Genomic DNA, 24,982 nt, shown 5'->3' on the forward strand with positions numbered 1-24,982 from the left:
AAATTTTGGCAAGTGCATGCAGACCCAATCTGTGTGGGCACTGCTTGAGAAAAGGCCAGGAAATATGGCAAAAACTATTTGCACTGAAATTTTTTTTTTTGAGATGGAGTTTTGCTCTGGCACTCAGGCTGGAGTGCAGTGGTACGATCTCGACTCTCTACACCCTCCGCCTCCCGCATTCAAGCAATTCTCTTGCCTCAGCCTCCCACGTAGCTGGGATTACAGGCGCCTGACACCATGCCCAGCTAATTTTTGTATTTTTACTAGAAATAGGATTTCACCAAGTTGGCCAGGCTGGTCTCGAACTCCTGACTTCAGGTGATCCACCCGCCTTGGCCTCCCAATGCAAATCCCAAGGCCATCCCGAAGTGCTGGGATTACAGGCGTCAGCCACAGAGCTGGCCTGCACTTAGTATCTTCTATTTCCTCCTCCAGATCTATTCTTCATTTTTCTCCACCCTGTTCTACATCCTGGGAGCTGACTCACATGGACTGCAGCAGCAGATTTCTTTGCCCTGAAATTTCCAGATGGGCTCCAATGGGAGGCACCAGTAAAAGAGAATTACATTGTTTAATTCCCATGGCTCTCTCCCTGCCAGGTCACCACGGATTGGCAGAATCCCTCCACTGAGGACTGAAACTCCTGTTGGGTAGCTGGATAACTCTCTCTCTGCATTCTGGTAACATTTTTGTCTCTTCAGCCTTAAGGATGGTAACAGATAGTGTACTATCTCTAATTGCTTTTCCTATACTCTGCCCACAGCTTTGTAAATAGCTCCTGTATTAAGCTCTTCTCAAAGTATCCATTTTGAGCATGCCATCTGTTTCCTGCCAGAGCCCTGATTGATACAGTGTGTTTGATTAATGGGTATTATTAGTTCAGACTAGCTGGTGCATGAAGTGTGTGTGATGAAACAGTAAAACATCATGTAAGAACAGTAGGCTGAAACAGATGGTGGAGGGGCTTGTCTTCCAGGCCAGGAAGCCTATCAGATAATAAGAATCTCAGAAGGTTTTAGATCAGGAGTGACATACTTTAAGAAAACTAATTTAGTAGCTGTATGCAGAATAGTTTAGCAATTGGAGATGTGGAGATAAGAGATGATTACCATTACTAGTAGTAGAGGAAGGTAACATTTTTTAACCATCAAACTGGCAAAGACCCCAAAATTTTTTTTTTTTTTTCCCTGAGATGGAGTTTTGCTCTTGTCACCCAGGCTGGAGTGCAGTGGCACGATCTCAGCACACTGTAACCTTGTAACTTCTGCCTCCCAGGCTCAAGAGATTCTCCTGCCTCAGTCTCCCCAGTAGCTGAGATTACAAGCATGTGCCACCATGCCCGGCTAATTTTTGTATTTTTAGTAGTGACGAGGTTTCACCCTGTTGGCCAGGCTGGTCTCGAACTCCTGACCTCAGGTGAGCTGCCTGCCTCGGCCTCCCAAAGTGCTGGGATTACAGGAATGAGCCACCACGCCTGACACCACCGCCTTTTTTTTTTTTTTGATACAGGGTCTTGCTCTGGAAATGCAGTGGCACAATAATGGCTCACTGCTACCTCCTCTTGCCAAGTTCAAAGGATTCTCATGCCTCAGCATCCCGAGTAGCTGGGATTACAAACACGCATCGCCACCCAGCACTTGGAAGACCAAGGGGGACAGATTGCTTGAGCTCAGGAGTTTGAGACCAGCCTGGCCAACATGGCAAAGCCCTCTCTACAAAAAACGCAAATTAGCTGGGGGTGATGGGGTGCACCTGTAGTCCCAGCTACTCGGGAGGTTGAGGCAGGAGAATCACTTGAACCAGGGAGGCTGAGGTTGCAGTGAGCTGAGATCACGCCATTGCACTCCAGCCTAGGCAACAAGAGTGAAACTTCATCTCAAAAAAAAAAAAAAAAAAAAAAAAGAGTGATGACTCTCCAAAGGAACTGAATGTCTAGGGACAAAGGAATTACCTATTTTGTTGTTGTTGTTGTTTTGAGACAGAATCTGGCTCTGTCACCCAGGCTGGAGTGCAGTGGCGTGATCTTGGCTCACTGCAACCTCTGCCTCCCAGGTTGAAGCAATTATCCTGAGTAGCTGGGACTACAGGTGTGAACTATCAAGCCCAGCTAATTTTTGTGTTTTTAGTAGAGATGGGGTTTCACCTGGCACCTGGTCTCCAACTCTTGACCTCAAGTGATCCACCCACCTCAGCCTCCCAAAGTGCTGGGATTGCAGGGGTGAGTCCCTGGGCTCAGCCCTATAATTTATTAAACATGTATTTATACCTGGACACGGTTGGTTCCCGTCTATAATCCGAGTGCTTTGGGAGGCCGAAGCAGGAGAATCGCTTGAGGTCAGGAGTTCGAGACCAGCCTGGACAACGTAAGGACAGCCCATCTCTAAACACACACACACCAAACACACACACACACACACACACACACCAAACCCATGTATTCATCGAAGACCTACTTTATTATGCACCGCGATGTTTCAAATATCACAAACCATTACAAAGCAACATAATCACCCTCCTTCCCCCTTATTGCCTCAACTATTGTGATAAAAATAAATAAATAAAGCCTTGGCGTGGTGGCTCACGCTTGTTACGAATTTAATGGAAATTACAAGTAGGAGCCCATTACAATCTCAAGCCTTAAAATGCTGAAAACATACAGAGTGTGACAATAAGTAAACTTCGAGACCCAATAAGGGGGAAAGTCCAACGTGGAAAGTATTTGGTAGGAGTGAAGAACAGAGTGATATGATAACTGCTTAGTCCCACTGGATATTTCGCTCCTCTTCAGGAAGAATACTCCAGTTTGGGGAGGCCATATCCCTGGCCAACCAGTTAAAATCGTCAACATCGTTCCAGTTATTTTTGCTCCTATCTAAACCAGAGCTCTCGAAGTCCTTGTCGATCTCCGGGTAGCTCCAGGTGTAAGGGGCGAACTGGATCCCACTGCAGTCCTCCACGATGGCCCTGCTGGTCACCTGCAGAAAGATGCGAGTGTCCTTCGTACTGTGTATGCGGAGCTGTTGGCAGGCCACTGCCAGCACGCAGTCACTGCAGTCCTCCAGGAAAACAGAGGTGGACACCGGACCGCAGAGCAGCTTGCAGCTGTGGGTTCTGGTTAGCCGCAGGGTGTTGGGATTTCCATACAGTTTGACTGTGCAGTTACTCAGTTCGGTCAAAAGGACGTCGCGCTGGTGCAACTCGCTGGCTCTCTTCTCCAAGACTTGGGATTCCAGGTTAGAGAATCCGCACACCCAGCTGGAACCGAGGTCTCCTTCCGCCTTCTTGGGCAGCGGGGAGTCCCGTAAGCTTTCAACTGCCGGGAGGATGCCAGGAGCCGCGTCTACTTTGGTAGACGAAGCAGCATCCTTTCTCCGGGTCTTGAAAGCGAAACGCTTCTTGGGCTGCAGCTCCCGGCGCCGCTCGTCCAGGGCCGCCTGCAGCCGCGCCAGCGCCTGTTGTCCCTGCCGCAGGTCGTAAGCGGCTAGGAAAAAAACCGAGTCGTTGAGAAGTTTCTGTAGCCCCTGGAGCCGAGAGGCTGCCTCCTCCAGCCCCTCGACCGACTCCGCGCGCTCCAGAAGCTCTTCCACGGCCGCTCGCTCCCGAGCAAAGGTGGCGGCGAAAAATTGGCTGTTCTCCTTCTCTGCCTCCTGGTTCTGCCGCTTTTGTTTCCGCCTTTCCACTTCCAGCTGCCGCTCTTGTTCGCGTCTCTGAAGCCGCTCAGGCACCAGGCTCAGGTCCCGCTGGGACTCCATGTCCCCAGTCCTGACAGCAGCAGCAGAGCAACTGACGGACTCCATGTTAACTTCAAGCTTCCTCTCTCGTCTTCCTTCCTCCGGGTGTGGTCTCTGTGAGGCCTCCCACCAACGCCTCCGGTGATTGGCCTAACACGATGATGTCAGACCCCCGGCCTTATTTTCTTCGCCTATTGGTTCTTCTGCGTCGGAGGGGGCGGAGAGACGGGGCGGGGCCTACTGACTGGGGGTGGGAAGACAAAGGTTCTTGTGGATGGGTGGGGTGGGAGGCAGGCGGGGGAATCTTTTTTTCCTCTTAAAGGGGCAGGACTTATATCCGGGATTGTGGGGTGAGTTGCAGCAGCGGCAGCTGCACATGTGGGTTTGTTTATAAGAACAAGGTTAGAAACTCGCAGGCCTCCCCCTCCCCCCAGCTCCTCCCTACTACCCCCTTACAGGCCGGAGATCTGCTACTAGGGGTGTGGATGGGAGGGATGAGTGCGTGTGATGGGTTGGGGGGACAGGTAGTGGTGAGAAAGATGGAGGGGGGGGGAATATTGCACCGCCCGGCCCGCGGCGGAGGAAGCAGCAGCTGGAACAGCTGGCTAGGGAGCCGCTTGCATGCCTCCGGATTTTTCTTTTCCCTTCCACCACCCCTTCCCCCAACCTATTTCTGCCGCCCCGTAGCCCTCATCCTTCTCGCCCCCTTCCCCCCTATCCACTGCAGTTCGGCGCGGCCTGGGGGCTCCTGAACCCCCGCAGGCAGTTACAGGGGCGGGAGAAGGCGAGGGGCACTGCGATGGGAGAGACTGAGTTCCTCACTGCAACCGGGTTCGAGGGGCCCTGGGGGAGTCTAAAAAAGGATTACTATTTTTTTGGCCAATTGCTGCAGTCGAAGGGGTGGGGGCGGGGGAAGGTGAGATCCACACCCCCTTCTTTCTTCCCTGCCCTCCCCGAGCTCCGTCCCGGCCACTCCCTCCGCAGCTGGGCGTCGCCGGCCGCGCTGGGGTGAGACCCTAGCCCCGGGCTCTGTGGCTCTCTGGGGCGGTCGGTCTTAGGAAAGCGGTGGGAGAAGCGGTACATTATTTCTAGGGGTGGTGGGAGGGATTTGTCACCGGAAGTGAATGGCCTATCCTAAAGTCGGGACCAACCCGAGGTGTGGGTGGGCAGCCAAGACGGCGGAGTCACTGGCAAAAACCCGAGGCAGCGGGCAGGGCAAGAACCCGAGACGCAGCCGCTGCCCGGGCGCGGCAGCCTCGCACGTTTCCTCAGCCCTGCAGAGCTCCCGGACCTCCTTAACCCTGCCTGCCTTTCCAACCCTGGGTTTCCTCCTTATATCCCCAGTTCCCAGCCTCCATCGTTTAAATTGGGGTATTTAACGGCCCAAGAAACTTGAAATTTCACCGATCTACCTGCATTTTGATACAGAGAAAGATGGGAGGAAACGAGAGCCTTTGAATTAAATCTGAATTAAAACTGATCTCCCATTTTTCACGCCCCACTCTCTTCCTTTCCTTCCCACTTAAAACAAAACACATAAATTTCTGGGCCGAGCAGAGTATTTCTCCGCTGAGAGCACAGTTCATACCGTGTGGCAGATTCCGCGCGCAGGCGGGGCGCGGGGGCAGGGTTTGTGTGTCCGCGTGCCTGCGTGCACCCGATGGAAAAGGGGGTGTCGAAAAACAATGGTGCTTACCCTTGTGCGTAGTCATCGTTTTCACTAGTCTTGTTTTACGGGCAGACTAGGTGAGGCTTCTGTCTTTTCTTTTTTTTTTTTTTTGAGACGGAGTTATGCTCTTGTTGCCCAGGCCGGAGTGCAGTGGCGCGATCTCGGCTCACCGCAATCCGCCTCCCGGGTTCAAGCGATTCTGCTGCCTCAGCCTCCTGAGTAGCTGGGATTACAGGCATGCACCACCGGGCCCGGCTAGTTTTGTATTTTTAGTAGAGACGGGGTTTCTCCATGTTGGTCAGGCTGGTCTCGAACTCCCGACCTCAGGTGATGCGCCCGCCTCGGCCTCCCATAGTGCTGGGATTACAGGCGTGAGCCATTGTGCCTGGCCTTCTTTTTTTTTTTTTCAGAAAAGCAGGTTTATTTCATAAAACTGTGGGTCTGAAAGCTGGTGGATGAAATATAGCTAGTTGTCTCGTCCAAGTCCTGGAGAATTGCAATAGCTGCTTTATTTTATGAAATGTTGACTCAAGCAAAGAAGATTTAGAGAAGATTTATTTTTCTAGAAAAAAACAATCTGACCTTTTAAGTTTTTCAGTTTGAACCTGCCTCACTCAAATTAAGAACGTTTGTAGCTAAAGAAGCTTTATTGGACTTGGAGGTTGCAGCTGGAGTAAGATAACATTTCTGTATTAGGCGAATCTAACATTTCTGTATTAGTGAATCTATGGGTGTTGTAAGTGTTGGCTGTATCCCAAGTGGAATTGAATGTTATTAAACCCTTTCAAGAACTTCATTTCTGTCCACCAAATGGACAGGTTTTGCTACAATCCAGTAGACTTGGGAAGTTTCTAAATACTTGAAGTTGGTTAGTTCGAAGTTTTAAGAAAAGGAAACAGTTAAAAACAGAGCTTGACAGGTCACCCAGTTGACCCAGTGTGTTAGGGGCAGTTTCAAAGACTGATGTGAGGAGGAGTGGAAAGGGGTCAGTAGGTGATATGGTCATTGTGAAGCATTGGCTTGACAGTTCTTTACAGCCCCCTGCACAGCTGCAGACTGTGTGGCATGTGGTCAAGAAATGGAGATAAAACTGTTTCTAAGCTCAAACACAGTAGGAAGGCTGTGAAATGGCTGGCATTGCCTGGCTGTATTTGCATCCTCTCTCTGCCATTTTAGGGCAGTGGATTCAGCATGCATCTTTGAAATAGATCCCAACTTGTCAGAGGTAAGTGCCTGTTTTGATGGAAGGAGAGTGGGGAATGCATTACAGGGGAAATGTAGCAAAAGGCAAGCAGCTCTGAGTTCTGCATCCTGCTTTCAATGATATCTCAAAGGGCTTGTGAATCAAGGTACTACTCTTTTATAGACATCTTGAAAAATGAAAGAATTCTAACGTGTTATGGACTTTACTGTTTGTTTAACAACAGTTTAGATACTTTATGGTTCTATTTGTTAGATTTAGATCCCCCCTTTAACTTTTTGAAAATTTCCAACATATATAACATGGAGAGAGTATTAGAAGAGTGTTCCAAGGACCCATATACCTATCACCCAGCTTCAACAACTGCCAACTGATGTTAAGTAAATAAGCCAGGAACAGAAAGAAAAATATCACATGTTCTCACTTGTATGTGGGAACTGAAAAAGTTGATCATATGGAGATGGAGTGTAGAATGATAGTTACCAGAGGCTGGGAAGTGGCGGGAGATGAAGTGAGATTGGTTAAAGGGCACAAAGGTACAAGTTAGATAGAGGGAATAAGTTCTCATGTCAGATAGCACAGTAGCCTAATTTGAGTTAACAATGATGTATTGTATATTTTAAAATAGCTAGAAGAAAGAATTTGAAATGTTCCCAACACAAAGAAGTGATAAATGTTTGAAGTAATAGATATCCCAATTATTCTAATTTGACCATTGCATATTGTATGCATGTATCAAAATATCACATGTACCTCATAAATATGTACAATTATTATATATCAATAAAAATAATAACTTTTTAAAAAACAGTTACCAACTGACAATCTTGTTTCCTGTAAAACCCTAGTCACTTCCCCACCTCTCACCCTGATTATTTTTTGGCAGATCCCAGATATTATATTATTTCATATTTTATTGTCTATAAATATTTCACTATATACCTCTAAAAGATTGGGAGTTCCCCCCCCCTTTTTTTTTTTTGAGACAGAGTCTTGCTCTGTCGCCCAGGCCAGAGTGCAGTGGCACGATCTCAGCTCACTGTAACCTCTGCCTCCCAGGTTAAAGTGATTCTCCTGCCTCGGGCAGCCACCACCACGCCTGGCTAATTTTTTTTTTTTTAATACTTTTAGTAGAGATGGAGTTTCACTGTGTTGGCCAGGCTGGTCTCAAACTCCTGACCTCATGATCTGCCCGCCTCTGCCTTCCAAGGTGCTGGGATTGCAGGCGTGAGCCACCATGCCTAGGCCCTTTTCTTATTTTTTAAATTGAAACAGGGTCTCACTTTGTCACCTGGGCCGAAGTGCAGTGGTGCAATTATGGCTCACTGTAGTCTTGACCTCCCAGGCTGAAGTGATCCTCCCACCTTAGCCTCCTGAGTAGCCGGGACTACAGGTGTGCACCACCACTCCCAGCTAATTTTTGTATTTTTTTTGTAAAGACAGGGTTTTGCCGTGTTGCCCAGGCTGGTCTTGAACTCCTGGGCTCAAGTGATCTGCCCACCTTGGCCCCTAGAAGTGCTGGGACTATAGGTGTGAGCCCCGACGCCTGGTCACTTCCCTTTTAAGACAGCCACATTGCCATTACCACACTCCAAAAAAGCATAGACAATATTTTCTTAATATCAGATTGCCAGTCTACATTCACATCTCTCTGATTATCCCATAATTTACTTTTGTTTTTTTTTCCTTCTCAAGACAAAGTCTTGCTCTGTCGCCCAGGGTGGAGTGCAATGGCGTGATCTCAGCTTGCCACAACCTCCGCCTCCTGGGTTCAAGCGATTCTCATGCCTCAGTCTCCCGAGTAGCTGGGATTAAGGTGCCTGCCACCATGCCTGGCTAATTTTTTGTATTTTTAGTACAGATGGGGTTTCACCATGTTGGCCAGGCTGGTCTTGAACTCCTGATCTTGTAGTCCACCCGTATCGGCCTCCCAAAGTGCTGGGATTACAGGCGTGAGCCACCGCGCCTGGCCTCTTTTTTTTTTTTTTTATACTTTAAGTTCTGGGATACATGTGCAGAATGTGCAGGTTTGTTACATAGGTATACATGTGCCATGGTGGTTTGCTGTACCTATCAACCTGTCATCTAGGTTTTAAGCCCCATATGCATTAGGTATTTGTCCTAATGCTCTCCCTCCCCTTGCCCCATTTCCTTTTGTTTTTTTTGAGACGGAGTCTCGGAGTCTCCCTCTGTCGCCCAGGCTGGAGTGCAGTGGCCGGATCTCAGCTCACTGCAAGCTCCGCCTCCCGGGTTCATGCCATTCTCCTGCCTCAGCCTCCGAGTAGCTGGGACTACAGGCGCCCGCCACCTCGCCTGGCTAGTTTTTTGTATTTTTTTTTTTTTTTTTTAGTAGAGACAGGGTTTCACCATGTTAGCCAGGATGGTCTCAAGCTCCTGACCTCGTGATCTGCCCGTCTCGGCCTCCCAGAGTGCTGGGATTACAGGCTTGAGCCACCGCACTGGGCCCAATTTCCTTTTTTTAAAGTTATTTTATTTGAATAAGGATCCAAACAAAGTTCATACACTGCATTTAGTTATTGTGTCCCTTAAATCACTTTTTTTCTGAGTTAGACAGCCTTTTTTTTTTTTTTTTGAGACGGAGTCTCGCTCTGTCGCCCAGGCTGGAGTGCAGTGGCCAGATCTCAGCTCACTGCAAGCTCCGCCTCCCGGGTTTACGCCATTCTCCTGCCTCAGCCTCCGGAGTAGCTGGGACTACAGGCGCCCGCCACCTCGCCCGGCTAGTTTTTTGTATTTTTAGTAGAGACGGGGTTTCACCGTGTTAGCCAGGATGGTCTTGATCTCCTGACCTCGTGATCCGCCCGTCTCGGCCTCCCACAGTGCTGGGATTACAGGCTTGAGCCACCGCGCCCGGCCTAGACAGCTTTATTTGAAAGACATGGTCAGCCAAGTCCCCCATCCCCACCACACCCTAAGGTCCTGGCAGCATTAGCCTCAGGCGTGGGAGGACCCCTGTCCTGGGTAGAGAGCCTTAAATCACTTTCACTGTGTGGGTTCCTTTTTCTCTAAATTGTTTTGTTGAAGCAGCTTGGTCATTTGTTCAGTAGAGTTTCCCACAGTCTGGATTTTGCTGGTTGCATCCCTATACAGTATTTGTGAAATTTTAAATGTCTGTTGTATTTATTTGATCTTTTAATGTTACAAAGGGAATCTCATGAATGTAGTTACGTGCCTCAAGAAGTAAGTAGAGAAAGCATTTAAGCAAAGTAAAACAGTCTTTAGGTATGGTTAAACAATAAAGGAATAGGCCCTTTGGTGTTCTCTGGAGTTTATCAGAGACCCTGCATTGGTGGAAGATGCCAGCCACACCCAGGCAAATAAAAGGACCCTTTTTTTTTCTTTTCTTTCTTTCTTTTTCTTTTCTTTCTTTCTTTTTTTTTTTTTTTTTGAGACGGAGTTTGGCCCTTGTTGCCCAGGTTGGAGTGCTGTGGCACGATCTTGGCTCACCGCAACCCCGCCTCCCAAGTTCAAGCGATTCTCCTACCTCAGCCTCCCGAGTAGCTGGGACTACAGGTGCTTGCTACCAGGCCTGGCTAACTTTTTGTATTTTTAGTAGAGACTGGTTTCACCATGTTGGCCAGGCTGGTCTCCAACTCCTGACATCAGGGGATCCACCCACCTCAGCCTCCAAAGGTACTGGGATTACAGGCATGAGCCACCATGCCTGGCCTAATTTTTAAATTTTTTTGTAGAGACAGGGTCTTGCTGTGTTGCCCAGTCTGGTCTTGAACTCTTGGCTTCAAGGGATCCTCCTGCTTTAGCCTCCCAAAGTGCTGGGATTACAGGCATGAGCTACTACACTTGGCCAGTCGTTGCTATAAAAGAAAGAGGTACAAGGAGCCCACTAGTGGTGGGGGTTGGCCTTGTTGGGATGGTCATGGAAAGCTTTGGAGGGGGTTAAACTGACCAGGAAAGCATGCGTAGGAATTAACAAGAGAGAAGACATAAAGCACATAAGGGTCCTGAAAAAGCTACCATTTAGGAAATGGCATCTAAAACACAGATTCATGGAGTAGCTATAGATAGGAGGAGGGACACCCTCTCTCTTGCACTGTTGTTTGAACTTTTTTGGTTTTTTTGAGACGGGGTCTCACTCTGTCACCAAGGTTGGAGTGCAGTGCCGTGACCTTGGCTCAGTGCAACCCCTGCCTCCCGGGTTCAAGTGATGCTCCTTCCTCAGCCTCCTGAGTAGCTGGGATTACAGGTATGCGCCACCATACCCCGCTAATTTTTGTATTTTTAGTAGAGATGGGGTTTCACCATGTTGGCCAAGCTGGTCTTGAACTCCTCACCTTAGGTGATCTGCCCGCCTCAGCTTCCCAAAGTGCTGGGATTACAGGCATGAGCCACTACACCTGGCCCTGCCTGAATTTTTTTTTTTTTTTTTTTTTTTTTTTTTTTTTTTTTTTTTTTTTTTTGAGACAGAGTCTTGCTCTGTCACCCAGGCTGGAGTGCAGTGGCACAATCTGGGCTCACTGCAATCTCTGCCTCCCGAGTTCACGCCATTCTCCTGCCTTAGCCTCCCAAGTAACTGGGAGTACAGGCGCCCGCCACCACGCCTGGCTAATTTTTTTTTATTTTTAATAGTGATGGGGTTTCACTGTGTTAGCCAGGATAGTCTGGGCCTCCTGAATTTGTGATCCACCCGTCTCGGCCTCCCAAAGTGCTGGGATTACAGGCATGAGCCACTGCGCCCGGCCATACACAAACTTTTTGACATCAACTCTTAGTAACAGATGTATCAAAATTGAAACAGACGTTTTAAGAAACAATAAATACTCTTACTATGTGCAGTGGACCCTATTTTCTATTCTATTTATTGCATTTAAAATGTGCTGATCAAGGCTGGGCATGACATCTCATGCCTGTAATCCCAGCACTTTGGAAGGCTGGGGCAGGAGCATTGCTTGAGGCTAAGAGTTTGAGACTAGCCTGGGCAACATAGTGAGACCCTGTCTCTACAGAAAATGGTTTTTTTTGTTGTTTTTTTGTTTTTTTGTTTTTTTTAGTCGGAGTCTCGCTCTGTCACCCAGGCTGGAGTGCAGTGGCCAGATCTCAGCTCACTGCAAGCTCCGCCTCCCAGGTTTACGCCATTCTCCTGCCTCAGCCTCCCGAGTACCTCGGACTACAGGTGCCCACCACCTTCCCCGGCTAGTGTTTTGTATTTTTTAGTAGAGACGGGGTTTCACCGTGTTAGCCAGGATGGTCTCGATCTGACCTCGTGATCCGCCCGTCTCGGCCTCCCAAAGTGCTGGGATTACAGGCTTGAGCCACCGCGCCCGGCCAGAAAATGTTTTAAAAAATTATCTGGGCATGGTGGCATGCACCTATAGTTGCAGCTACTCAGGAGGCTGAGGTAAGAAACTCTCTTGAGCCCAGGAGTTGAGGCTGCAGTGAGCCATGATCATGGCACTGCACTTCAGCGTGGGCAACAGAACGAGACCCTGTCTCTAAACAAAAGCAAAACCACAGCTGATCAAGACCTCCCTAAGTTAAACTGCAATTTTAAAATGCCGCAACAACATTTCTTTATAGAAAGGGAAAAGGGGAGTACAGCTGCAGGAAAATGTGTGGTAGTTGGTAGATGACTCTGATGGTTTCTGCGTTCTCAGACAGTGAGGTCTCATGCTGAGTATGAGGAGAAAAAGGGTGGAGGTAGGGGGTCTGAAAAGTGTGCAGAAAGTTTGAGAGCCCTGGGGGAATAGGGAGAGTATGTTGCCCAGAGAAATGGGGCTGGGTATGGTGTGGATGTTGAGCAAATACTTGGAGAATGAAGTTGGGAATGAATGAGAGCTTCCCAGGTGGGGCAATCTGAGCAGGAGACAAGCTCAAGAGAAGACAATGGGATTTGGGGCAGGTCAGAGGAGAAAAGCTGATGTGAAGAGCCTCCTCAGCAGGTGGGGTATCCCTGGAAGGTGGTGTCTCTGAAGAGTCTGGTCCTGACTTCTGCAGCCCCTCATGCATTTCCTATAAAACTCTTCAGGAATGAACACCATTCTCCCCAAGACCCTCACTGCCTGTCAGCAGATGACCTTACATACTCTTCACAGAAAAGAGGTGGCCAGATAGTACCTCCACATGCCCTCCCTTCTCACTTTTAACTTATCTGTGAAGACACACCTCTTTGTCTCTCTCCTTCTCACTCAGGGAAAAGCTCCCACCAGGGTTCTCTGCCCTCTCCCTTCCATTGCCTGGGACCTTGAGCCACCACTCACCTCTTCCTTTTTTTTTTTTTTTTTTTTTTTGAGATGGAGTCTTGCTCTGTCACCTAGACTGGAGTGCAATGGCGCGATCTCAGCTCACTGAAACCTCCGCCTCCTGGGTTCAAGCGATTCTCCTGCCTCAGCCTCCCAAATAGCTGGGATTACAGGGGCACGCTGCGACACCTGGCTAATTTTTTTTTTTTTTGTATTTTAGTAGAGATGGGGTTTCACCTTGTTGCCCAGGCTGGTCTCAAACTCCTGAGCTCAGGCAATCCACCCGTCTCGGCCTCCCAAAGTGTTAGGATTACAAGCCTGAGACACCGTACCCGGCCCAGTCACCTCTTTCTTCAGGATTTTTAATCTCTCTCTTCTTTGGCATCTCCTCTCAGCAAGCAAGTTTCCTCAACTTAAAACAATTTACCTTTTGTCTTATCATCCACCCAAGTGATGCTCTAACTTTCTTCCCCTAACAATAGACTTTTAAAACAATAGTCTACATTTGCTGTGTCCAGTTTCTCAATCTCATTCCCTCCTTAGCCACTTCTGCCCTGCCATTGTATTTGAAACGGAAATTGCCCTATTCCCATTGCTTCCTAATTTTCAAATGCATTGCTCTTTGTAGCCCTAAGTATTTGATTACCCCTTCTTCTCACAGCAGGAGTTTATCTCCCTGGTTCTTTCTTCATTCCTGATAAACTTCTCTCTGTCCATCCCTTAAATGTAAATGAGGCCAGAATTCTTTTTCTTGTTCCTCTCACCTCCTTTGGCAAGCTTACCTTCTCCCAGGGTGCCAAGTCCTGTTCATGTGCTGATTGACTCTCAGATCCCCAGCTTCTCCCTCTGCCTCTCTCTTGGGCCCAGACCTGATCTTCCAACTGCTTTCTAGATGTTTCCATGTAACTGTCCACTATCCCAAACACCTCATGTTTAGGATGGCCCAAAATGAAGTTCTTATTGCCCCAGTGATCTTTTTTTTTCTATACATTAAGTCTCAGTTACCGATTGTTGGGTAACAAATCACCCCAAAACTTAACTGCTTACTGGCTTAACACAGCAATAATTTCTCACAATTCTGTGGGTTCAGCTGGGACTGGAGCCTCCAAAATGGCTTCACTCACACATTGGGGGCCTTGGTGCTGGTTGTGGGCTGGGGCACCAGGCTTTTTCTCCCCATGTGCATATGCTTGCGCTCCCAGCGCGCTCTCTCTCTCTCCCCCTCCCTCTCACTCTCTCCCTCTCTCCCTCTCTCTTTGAGCTCTTGTTATTTAGTTTTTTGTTTTTTTGGTTTTTTTTTTGAGACAGAGTCTTGCTCTGTCGCCCAGGCTGGAGTGCAGTGGCGTGATCTCGGCTCACTGCAAGCTCCACCTCCCGGGTTCACGCCATTCTTCTGCCTCAGTCTCCCGAGTAGCTGGGACTACAGGTGCCCACCACCATACCCAGTTAATTTTTTGTATTTTTAGTAGGGACGGGGTTTCACCGTGTTAGCCAGGATGGTCTCGATCTCCTGACCTTGTGATCCACTTGCCTTGGCCTCCCAAAGTGATGGGATTACAGGCGTGAGCCACCGTGCCCGGCCTCAAGCTTCTTTTCACAGTGGGTGGTTTCCAAGGGGGCAAAAACAGTTGCCACCAGGCCTCCTATGGCTTTGGCTGGAATTGGTACAGTGACACTTACATTGCATTCATATAGTCAGAGTCCATCACAAAGCCAGCCCAGATTCAAGGGAAGAAAAAACGGACTTCTCTTTTTAATGGATCAAGCAAGAGTCACTTAGAGGGATAGAAAGAACTGTTGGCAGCCATCTTTGTGCAGATAATCTACCATGCTCTATATAGTTTTTTTAACTCTTTTTTTTCAGATGGAGTCTCACTGTCACCCAGGCTGGAGTGCAGTGGCACGATCTCAGCTCACTGCAAACTCCACCCCCCGGGTTCACCCCATTCTCCTGCCTCAGCCTCCTGAGTAGCTGGGACTATAGGCGCCCGCCACAATGCCCGGCTAATTTTTTTGTATTTTTAGTAGAGATGGGTTTTCACTGTTAGCCAGGATGGTCTCTATCTCCTGACCTTGTGATCCACCTGCCTCGGCTTCCCAAAGTGCTGGGATTACAGGTTCTGGCCACCATGCCCGGCTAAGTTTTGTATTTTTAGTGGAGATGGGGTTTTGCCATGTTGATCAGACAGATCTGGAACTCCTGGCCTCAAGTGATCTGCCCGCCTCAGCCTCCCAAAGTGCTGGGATTACAGGCATGAGCCTCCGCGCCCAGCCTGTTAACTCTTATGTGCCATTTGCTATATGCCAGGAAATGGCTATTTACGTGCTACCTCATTGAATCTTCACAACATCCCTGTGATGTAGATACTATTATTATTCTCATTTAACAGATGAAGACCTGAAGTGAGGCCGACTTCCCCAGGCCTGAGAGCTAGCTAAGTTGTAGAGCTAAGATTTGTACTTGATCTTAGCCAAAAGGCCAAGAAGCAACTAGAGCTAAGATTTGAATGGAGGCAGTCTGGCTCCTGAGTTCAAGCTTCTGACACTTCCTGTGTAATCATGAGACCGCATCTGATCATGCTCATGACACCACATCCATAGTCTTCCAAACGGGGGATCAGAGTCAACCACAGCACCTCCTTCTCTCTCACTGGTCTACCCAGTTGACAAATACTGTTAATGTTCTCTGATCTCTGTCTCTTTGGTCTGGCTCCCTCTCTTCAGGTTTGACTCCTTTCTCATCTTCTCCTCCCAGGGCTGTTGTTATAGTTTCCCATCTGGTGTCGTTACCCTTGGGCTTCCCTGAATTCTCCAGTTCTCTATACGGCAGCCAGTTATTGCCCTAAAATGCAAGCCGATTGCACCACTTAAAACCTCTGCTGGCTCTCTATTGTCTCATACCGTTCAGACTCCTTAGTGTGAATGTTGGGCCTCTTCCATCTGGTCCATGGTGTACCTCACCAGCCTCATGTCCCACCAGCGCCCTACTCCAGCCACACCAAGGTCCGCTGTCACCCAGCACACCGTGTCTGTTCACTTCCATGTATTCGTGCTGCACTTTTTAAGGCACTTTGCCAGATGGTGCAGGTATATTGGTGAACACACAGATGGGACTCCCTCAGAGCTCAGAAGCTAAGAGATACAGATAATTACAATGTGGTGTGATTTACACTAGAATGGAAATCTTGAGTGCCGAAATTATGCAGAGTAACCTATCTCAGACAAGGAGAATCAGGAGTATCTTTTGGGAAATCTAAGCTGGGTCCTCATGACTGAGTGCGGTCCAAAAAAAAAAAAAGAATTGAGTGACGTCTATCCAGGTGAAGGGTGAAAGCAGAGTCACGTGTTCATTCTTTCTTTCTGCAGATATTTATGGAGTACTCACTATGTTCTAGGCACTTTTTTAGGTGTTGGGACTACAGCAGTGAACAAGAGAGACCAAAAAGTCTCTGCCTTTATGGCCCAGAAACTAGGAGAGCTCCAGTGCTTCTAGGAACAGACAGGTCATGTGCAACAAACCTGGACATGAGACAGAGACATGTCAGGCTAAAGTAATGTTCTCAACCCTGGCTGCAAATTGATATCTCATGGAGGCTTTACAGCATCCTAATGCCCTTTGAGTAAATCTGAATCTCTCGGAGTGGGGCCTTGGTATCAGTATTTCTTAAAGCTCCCCGCGTGGTTCTTATGGGCAACCAGGGTTATAAGCCACTGTGTCAGGAACTGAAGCACATCAAAGCTGGAAGTGGAGATCAGAGATGAGGTTAGAGAGGTGAGCAGGGGGGCTAGCCCACCAAGGGCTTTGTAAATCTTGTTAAGAAGTTTCAGCTTAATCTTGAAGGCACTGGAGCTGCCAAAGGGCTTAAGCAGGATGATGAGAGCATCACATTGTTTTTCCTTTTCTTCCCCTTTAACGAAGGATCAGTCTGGATGCTCTGTGTGAAGTGGATTTACATGGAACACAAATAAACAGATGTGAGTTTGGAGGCCGTTGCAGGAGCCAGAGAGAAATGGCATTGGGCTGTGGTGATGGGAGTAAGGATAGAGGAAAGAAGGGGGAGTGTCTGAGAGACTTGGAAGGAGACGAGACAGACTCAGTGATTAACTGGAAGCAAGAGTTGTAGAAGGTTCCAGTTTGTGGAGCTGGGTCTGTGGTGATCTTGGTGCCTGACAGAGTGAACCTGGAGGAGAAGGTTTGGAGAGGGCTGGTAGGTCCCTTTACACATGCTGCTTGCTCCCTGGTTCCTCTGTGATCCTATGCCTCATCTTCTCTGCATAACAAAGCACTTGCCTCCTACAAGATCTGTTTTATAAATTCCTCCTCTTCTGAGAAGCCTATCTAGGTTTTGCCCTCTGTTGATTCTGGTTAGATGACTATCAGTGTGTGAAGTCAGTATCTGTTTACAGGTATATCTTCTGCAGCTTGAGCTTCTCCAAGCAGGGATGTGTTTTATTCTATGTGTGTCCCTCACACAGCATGTGGGACACAGGAGGGACACAGTAAGTGCTTGTTAAAGAGATGATTTATGGCCAGGTGTAGTGGCTCACCCCTGTAATCCCAGCACTTTGGGAGGCCGGGGCGGGTGGATCACCTGAGGTCAGGAGTTAGAGACCAGCCTGGCTAACATAGTGAAACCCTGTCTGTACTAAAAAGGCAAAAATTAGCCAGGCATGATGCTGCACACCTGTAATCCCAGCTACTCAGGAGGCTGAGGCAAGAGAATCGCTTGAACCCGGGAGGCGGAGGTTGTGATGAGCCGAGATTGCACCATTACACTCCAGCCTGGACAACAGGAATGAAACTCTGTCCTAAAAAAAAAAAAAAAAAAGATGATTTATGGATGAAAAGCTCAACCTTCTCCTAGGACTGTGGTTAGAAGTGGGTCGGGGGGCTGGGCACAGTGGCTCATGCCTGTAATCCCAGCAATTTGGGAGGCCGAAGCGGGTGGATCATCTGAGGTTGGGAGTTCGAGACCAGCCTAAAAATACAAAAGGCTAGGCACGGTAGCTCAAACCTGTAATCCCAGCACTTTGGGAGGCCAAGGTGGGCGGATCACGACATCAGGAGATCGAGACCAGCCTGGCCAACATGGTGAAACCCTGTCTCTACTAAAAATACAAAAATTAGCTGGGTGTGGTGGTGCACGCCTGTAGTCCCAGCTACTCAGGAGGCTAAGGGAAGAGAATCGCTTGAACCCAGGAAGTGGAAGTTGCAGTGAGCTGAGATTGTGCCACTGCACTCCAGCCTGCTGACAGGGCAAGACTCCATCTCAAAAAAAAAAAAAAAATACAAAATACAAAATTAGCCGGGCGTGGTGGTGCATGCCTGTAATCCCAGCTACTTGGGAGGCTGAGGCTGGAGAATCACTTGAACCTGGGAGGTGGAGTTTGCAGTTAGCTGAGATTGCGCTATTGCACTCCAGCCTGGGCAACAAGAGTAAAACTCCATCTCAAAAAAAAAAAAAATAGGGAGGCCGAGGCGGGCAGATCACCTGAGGTCAGGAGTTCTAGACCAGCCTGACCAACATGGCGAAACCCCATCTCTACTTAAAAAAAAAAAAAAAAAAAAAAGTGGGTCAGGGGACCTGTTCTCATTTCTAGGGTAAGGGACAGATAGAGTCCAGGGGCAGGGGATATTTGCTGAGCTGATCAGGAAACAGTCCTAAAGAGGTAGGTGCCTTAGCTGTTGACTCTAAAATAAAGTAATGGTCGGGCACAGTGGCTCATGCCTGTAATCCCAGCACTTTGGGAGGCCGAGGCGGGTGGTTCACGAGGTCAGGAGATCGAGACCATCCTGGCTAACATGGTGAAACCCCGTCTCTGCTAAAAATAGAAAAAATTAGCCGGACGTGGTGGCGGGTGCCTGTAGTCCCAGCTACTCAGGAGGCTGAGGCGGGAGAATGGTGTGAACCGGAGAGGCGGAGCTTGCAGTGAGCCAAGATCACGCCACTGCACTCCAGCCTGGACAACAGAGCAGACTCCATCTCAAAAAAAAAAAAAAAAAGATAGAGTAATATATTGTCAGCTATATAAATTGCCTTTTGAATGTGGTTTCAACATTATTATTATTATTATTAGAGGCAAGGTCTTGCTATGTTGCCCAGGCTGGTCTCGAAACTCCTGGGCTTAAGCGACCTGCTCATTTCAGCCTCTCGGAAAACTGGGATTACAGGCATAAGCCACTGTGTCTGACTGATTTTAAATTACTTTCTTGTCAAAAGGTACATAAGACCAGGCTTGGGGCTCCCATCTGTAATCCCAGCAATTTGGGAGGTAGAGGCAGGTGGATCACTTGACGCCAGGAGTTGGAGACCAGCCTGGCCAACACAGCGAAACCCAATCTCTACTAAAAGTACAAAAATTAGCTGGGCGTCATGGCCGGTGCCTGTAATCCCAGCTACTTGGAAGGCTGAGGCACGAGAATTGCTTGAACCTGGGAGGTAGAGGGTGCAGTGAGCCAAGATCACGCCACTGCATTTCAGCCTGGGTGATAGAGCAAGACTCTGTCTCAAATAAAAAAAAAGGCACTTAAATCTCTCAAAACTTTTCTGCACCTGTTCTCTCATGTCTTTTCTTATCAGTGAGATGCAGTGGTGCTAATAAGTGAACAGATCTGAGTTTAAATTCTGATTAGTTGATAGGGCACGGTGGCTCAGGCCTGTAATCCCAGTACTTTGGGAGGCTGAGGCTGGCGGATCACCTGAGGCCAGGGGTTCGAGACCAGCCTGGCCAACATGGTGAAACCCCATCTCTACTAAAAATAGAAAAATTATCTGGGCGTTGTGGCACGCACCTGTAAGCCCAGCTACTTGGGAGTTGGAGGCGAGAGGATCACTTGAACTTGGGAGGCGGAGGTTGCAGTGAGCCGAGGTCGTACCACTGCACTCCAGCCTAGGCAACAGAGCTGGAGTGCAATAAATAAATAAATTCTGATTAGTTGTGCAATACTAGCTGTGTGACATTGGACATGATATTTAACCTCTCTGAGCTTAGTTTCTTTCAACTACAAAGTGCAGATAAAGAAATACATACTTCTTTCATCTGTTGCATGAGATAATTTTTAAAAAGAAATATTTACTTCTTGGCTGGGCACAGTGGCTCATACTTGTAGTCCTAGAACTTTGGGAGGCTGAGGCAGGGGGATCACTTGAGCCCAAGAGTTCAAGACCAGCCTGGACAACATGGTGAGACCCTGTCATCTCTATAAAAAAATACCAAACAAATAGTGAGACATGGTGGCACAGACCTGTAGTCCTAGCTACACAGAAGGCTAAGATGGATTACTTGACCCCAGGAGGTTGAGGCTTCAGCGAGCCATGATGGCACCACTGCACTCCATCCTGGGTGACCTTATCTCAAAAAAAAAAAAAAAAAAAAAAAGAAAAGAAGAAAAAAATATGTACTTATTTCAGGATTATTGTGGTGTTAAATAAAGTGCTTACGGTATGAAAAAGTACCAAGTATTGGGCCATGCCTACAGTAGCTCCTCAAAAATGCCAGGTCCTTGTGCCTTCCAGTCACCACAACCTTTTATACTTTTGTTCTTTTGCAGTTCTCGGTCCTCAAGGTCAGTGGTGGAGCCAAATTTGCTTTGTACTCTATGACTTTCTTGGAAAGGGGCCCTTTATTGATTCTCTTATGAATAGGTCTCTGGCCTTTCTGCAATGCTGAGGAATAGTTGGGCAGAATTTACATGTAAATAATACTGGGAAAACAAAACAAAACAAAAAAACAGCCCCCAAGAATCCTAGAAAGACAGAGCTGGGCAAACCCTGAGGGTTCCTTTAATGCCAGGACAAAATTTAACTGGCTTGTAATCAAAGGAAAAGATAAAGATACACTGTGATTTTTGAATGAGTTTTTAAAACTTTTTTTAAAAGTATTTCTTTTATGAAAGCTTTGCTATCTGTGAAATCTTCAGTTTTGGGAACCACTAATCTAATCTTATCTCACTTTACAGATAAGGGCATGTAAAACACTTGTGTGTTATGTAATATTAGTGGCATATGAGGTGTCTTCACAAAGGCTAAGTATTTAACTGTAAGTTCCTGGAGGGATATGGTTGTGTCTCCCATATTCTACACCCCATAATCGCAGTTTATGGCATCATGCATGGCATGTGAGGCACTCAATAATTATCTAGATGGGCGTAGTAGACACACCTATGATCCCAGCACTTTGGGAGGCCAAGACAGGAGGATTCCTTGAGCCTAGGAGTTCAAGACCAGCCTGGGCAACAATGATACCTCATCTCTACTAACAGTAAAATAACTTAAGCTGGGTGTGGTGGTACACGCCTGTAGTCCCAGCTACCCAGGTGGCTGAGGCAGAGGATTTCTTGAGCCTGGGAGGTCGAGGCTGCTGTGAGCCGTGATCATACCCCCTGCACTCCAGCTTGGGTAACAGAGTGAGACTGTCTCAAAAAAAAAAAAAAAAAAAAAAAATCTATTGAATGAATAAATAAAATAGCCTGGCACTCTAGAACCTTAGATTGTAATGATATTTATTCTTATTGATAGAGCTAGTAAACTCCTCGAGGGAGCCTCTGCCCTTTATTGCCCAGTAGAATAGATTCTCTGGGTGAATGATCCCAAAGGTCAAACAGATCAAGCATTTTCAAGAAAAGATAATCCAATAACCTGAATCATAGCAGGAACCACGAGGTACTTCACTTATATTATCTCATTTAATCTTCATGGTAATCTTGCCAGGAGGGTAATCATTTGAAGCAAGAACAGGTTTAAGAGTTCTTAAAAGACACAGATGTAAGTCTTTAATACAGATTGGGAAGAGGATTAGTTTTTCTGTCTCAGGTTCTTCTTCAGGATAAAGGATAAAGATTTTGAGATAGTTTAAAAGTTTTGCCGGGCGCGGTGGCTCAAGCCTGTAATCCCAGCACTTTGGGAGGCCGAGACGGGTGGATCACGAGGTCAGGAGATCGAGACCATCCTGGCTAACACGGTGAAACCCCGTCTCTACTAAAAAAATACAAAAAACTAGCCGGGCGAGGTGGCGGGCGCCTGTAGTCCCAGCTACTCGGGAGGCTGAGGCAGGAGAATGGCGTGAACCCGGGAGGCGGAGCTTGCAGTGAGCTGAGATCCGGCCACTGCACTCTAGCCTGGGCGACAGAGCGAGACTCCGTCTCAAAAAAAAAAAAAAAAAAAAAAAAAAAAAAAAAAGTTTTTATATAGATGCTCATTCATTGAGTTCAAATACTTTTAAAATGTCCTGGCAGTTGAAAGTTAAATAAGAAGCAAAAAAGTATTCTTCTGCCTAGAATTTTTAAGGTTATCTTCTTTAGGTAGGATTTTATCATTTACTACAATGTGCCGCTTTTCTTTGAACTGCTACAAACCAGTGCTTTCAGCTGGGTGTGGTGGCTCATACCTGTAATCCCAGCACTTTGGGAGGCTAAGGCAAGCGGATCACTTGAAGTCAGGAGTTCAAGACCAGCCTGACTGACATGGTGAAACCCCATCTCTACTAAAAATACAAAAATTGGCTGGGTGTGGTGGCACATGCCTGTAATCCCAGGTACTTGGGAGGCTAAGGCAAGAGAATCACTCAAACTCAGGAGGTGGAGGTTGCAGCGAGCCAAGATCACACCACTGCACTCCAGCCTGAGCAATAGAGTGAGACTCTGTCTCAAAAAACAAAAAAATAGAAAAACAAGTGTTTACAAAATGCAGGTACCAAGCCAGTGAGGTCATGAAATCTATTTAGTGCATTAAAAATAATAATAATTTAAAAAGACAAAAGAAAATAGCATATTAAATGTCTGCCGAGGCTGGGCAGTGGCTCACACCTGTAATCCCAGCACTTTGGGAGGCTGAGGCAGGCGGATCACCTGAGGTCAGGAGTTCAAGACCAGCCTGGCCAACATGGTGAAAACCCCATCTCTACTAAAAATACAAAAATTAGCCAGGTATGGCGGCACATGCCTGTAGTTCCAGCTACTCGGGAGATTGAGGCAGGAGAATCGCTTGAAACGGGGAGGCAGAGGTTGCAGTGAGCCAAGATCGTGCCACTGCACTCTAGCTTGGGTGACAGAGCAAGACTTTGTCTCAAAAAAAAAAAAAAAAAAAGTCTGCCAGGTACAGTGATCCACACTTGTAATCCTAGCACTTTGGGAGGCGGAGGTGGGTGGGAGGATTGCTTGAGCCTAGGAGTTCAAGACCAGCGTAGGCAACATGACGTAACCTCGTCTCTGCAAAAATAAAAAAATTTAGCCAGGTGTGGTGGCACATACCTGTAGTCCCAGCTGTTCCAGAGGCTGAGGTTGGAGGATCACCTGAGCCTGGGAAGTCGAGGCTGCAGTGAGCCATGATTGCACCTGGGCAGCAGAGTGAGACTCTGTCTTTAAAAAATCCCAGCACTTTGGGAGGCCGAGACGGGCGGATCACGAGGTCAGGAGATCAAGACCATCCTGGCTAACCCGGTGAAACCCCGTCTCTACTAAAAAATACAAAAATCTAGCCGGGCGAGGTGGCGGGCGCCTGTAGTCCCAGCTACTCGGGAGGCTGAGGCAGGAGAATGGCGTGAACCCGGGAGGCGGAGCTTGCAGTGAGCTGAGATCCGGCCACTGCACTCCAGCCTGGGCGACAGAGTGAAACTCCGCCTCAAAAAAAAAAAAAAAAAAAAAAAAAGTTTTGTGTCACATATATAGATTTATATTATGTAAATATATTCTATATATACACACACATGACTTGAGAGATAGGATGTGTTTCTTTTTATAGGTTTTTTTTTTTTTTTTTGAGATGGAGCCTTGCTCTGTCACCCAGGCTGGAATGCAGTGGTGCGATCTCAGCTCACTGCAAGCTCCACCTCCTGGGTTCACACCATTCTTCTGCCTCAGCCTCCCGAGTAGCTGGGACTACAGGAGTGTGCCACCACGCCCGGCTAATTTTTTGTATTTTTAGTAGAGATGGGATTTTACTATGTTAGCCAGGATGGCCTGGATCTCCTGACCTCGTGATCCGCCTGCCATGGCCTCCCAAAGTGCTGGGATTACAGGCGTGAGCCACCGCGCCTGGCCTAGGTTGTGTTTTAAAAAGGTTAGAAAAACAGTTTTGTGAATAAATGATGCCTTGCACTTTACGGGGCTCAAAAGTGTTTGCTGAATTGGAAAAAGAGCTGTCTTTGTTTCATTACGGCGCCGTAGCAATAAGGAACTATGCATGCTGAGCCAACTCCTGTAAAATGTCTTGTCAAGTGAGCACCTATTTGTGCTGCGGAGACTTTTCCCTTCTGTAGTTGGTAATAATAATGAAAGTTTGCTTTTACAAAGTAATTATTACAAAGTTGCATTATTATTGCTAAACAGTGAAAGATGCCGATTTGGAGGAGGGAACAATGATAGGAAACATTTAGGAATGTGAATGTGTAACAGGGCTATGTTACAAGGGATTTGTAGTTCTGACAATTGGGAGTTCTCTCTAGGAGAGATCCCAGTGGTCCATGACATGTAGTAATTTGAAATTTGATGAGGCGCAAATTCAAGTACATCCTAGGAGGCTTGTAGGGAGGGAGACAGTCACTGAGCTATTGAGCAAGCCACGCCCCCTGCTCCATGTCTGCGTTTAAACATGGCATGCTATTTTTTTCTGTTCTTTGTCTTCACAGCGTAATTCCCTTCAGGTAATAAAAACTCTTTTCATCTGAAGAATGATGATGAAGTGAAAGGTGAAGCTTGAGTGAAACGTGTGATGCAAACATAAGCCAAAAAGATAGGCTCTTGATAAAAGTGTGATTTCCCCAGAAAGCCAGAGCCACTAGGGGACTTCCTGTATCATACAAGTGGGCGATTCCTGGTGCTCTCTTGTTGGTAGCTCTACAGGCTGTCAGGGGTCAAGGCAATATTCCTTGCTGCCTTTTTTAAGAACCTGTAGATGTGAGCATTGATTTGAGGCAATATATAATGATTTATTATATAGCCTGTGGAAGATAGAAACTTAGTGTGTAGAAATCGTTTGTTTAAAAAAAGGAGAAACTGTATTATATGTGTGGGGATTTGTTTGTTTGCTTACTAATTCCAGTGCTTGTTGTTTTTGTTTTCTATTTATTTCTTTTGAGACCAGATTATGAGACTGGCTAATTTTTGTATTTCTGGTAGAGACAGGATTTCACCCAGGCTGGTCTCAAACTCCTGGGCTCAAGCTATCCA

General features: G+C 47.3%; 2 protein-coding genes across 2 annotated transcripts in view; one reads left to right on the forward strand and one right to left on the reverse strand.

The window, feature by feature from the left end:
• Positions 1–2,435: 2,435 nt before the first annotated feature.
• Positions 2,436–3,839, reverse strand: TBCC (tubulin folding cofactor C). The gene has a single exon (XM_007972544.3). The coding sequence runs from the start codon at positions 3,795–3,797 to the stop codon at positions 2,757–2,759; it is 1,041 nt and encodes a 346-aa protein (XP_007970735.1). The 5' UTR covers positions 3,798–3,839; the 3' UTR covers positions 2,436–2,756.
• A 220-nt stretch (positions 3,840–4,059) lies between these two features.
• BICRAL (BICRA like chromatin remodeling complex associated protein) overlaps positions 4,060–24,982 on the forward strand; it is a 124,620-nt gene continuing 103,697 nt past the window's right edge. The window contains exon 1 of the mRNA XM_073005992.1: positions 4,060–4,081. The gene's annotated coding sequence lies outside the window, so the exon portion shown is untranslated. The remainder of the gene's footprint in view (positions 4,082–24,982) is intronic.

Source organism: Chlorocebus sabaeus, chromosome 17 (assembly GCF_047675955.1).
Source record: "Chlorocebus sabaeus isolate Y175 chromosome 17, mChlSab1.0.hap1, whole genome shotgun sequence".
Lineage (NCBI taxonomy): Eukaryota > Metazoa > Chordata > Mammalia > Primates > Cercopithecidae > Chlorocebus > Chlorocebus sabaeus.

Bases quoted from the DNA above. Each gene is read 5' to 3' on its own strand.
- TBCC (XM_007972544.3), bottom strand. From the start codon at position 3,797: ATGGAGTCCGTCAGTTGCTCTGCTGCTGCTGTCAGGACTGGGGACATG.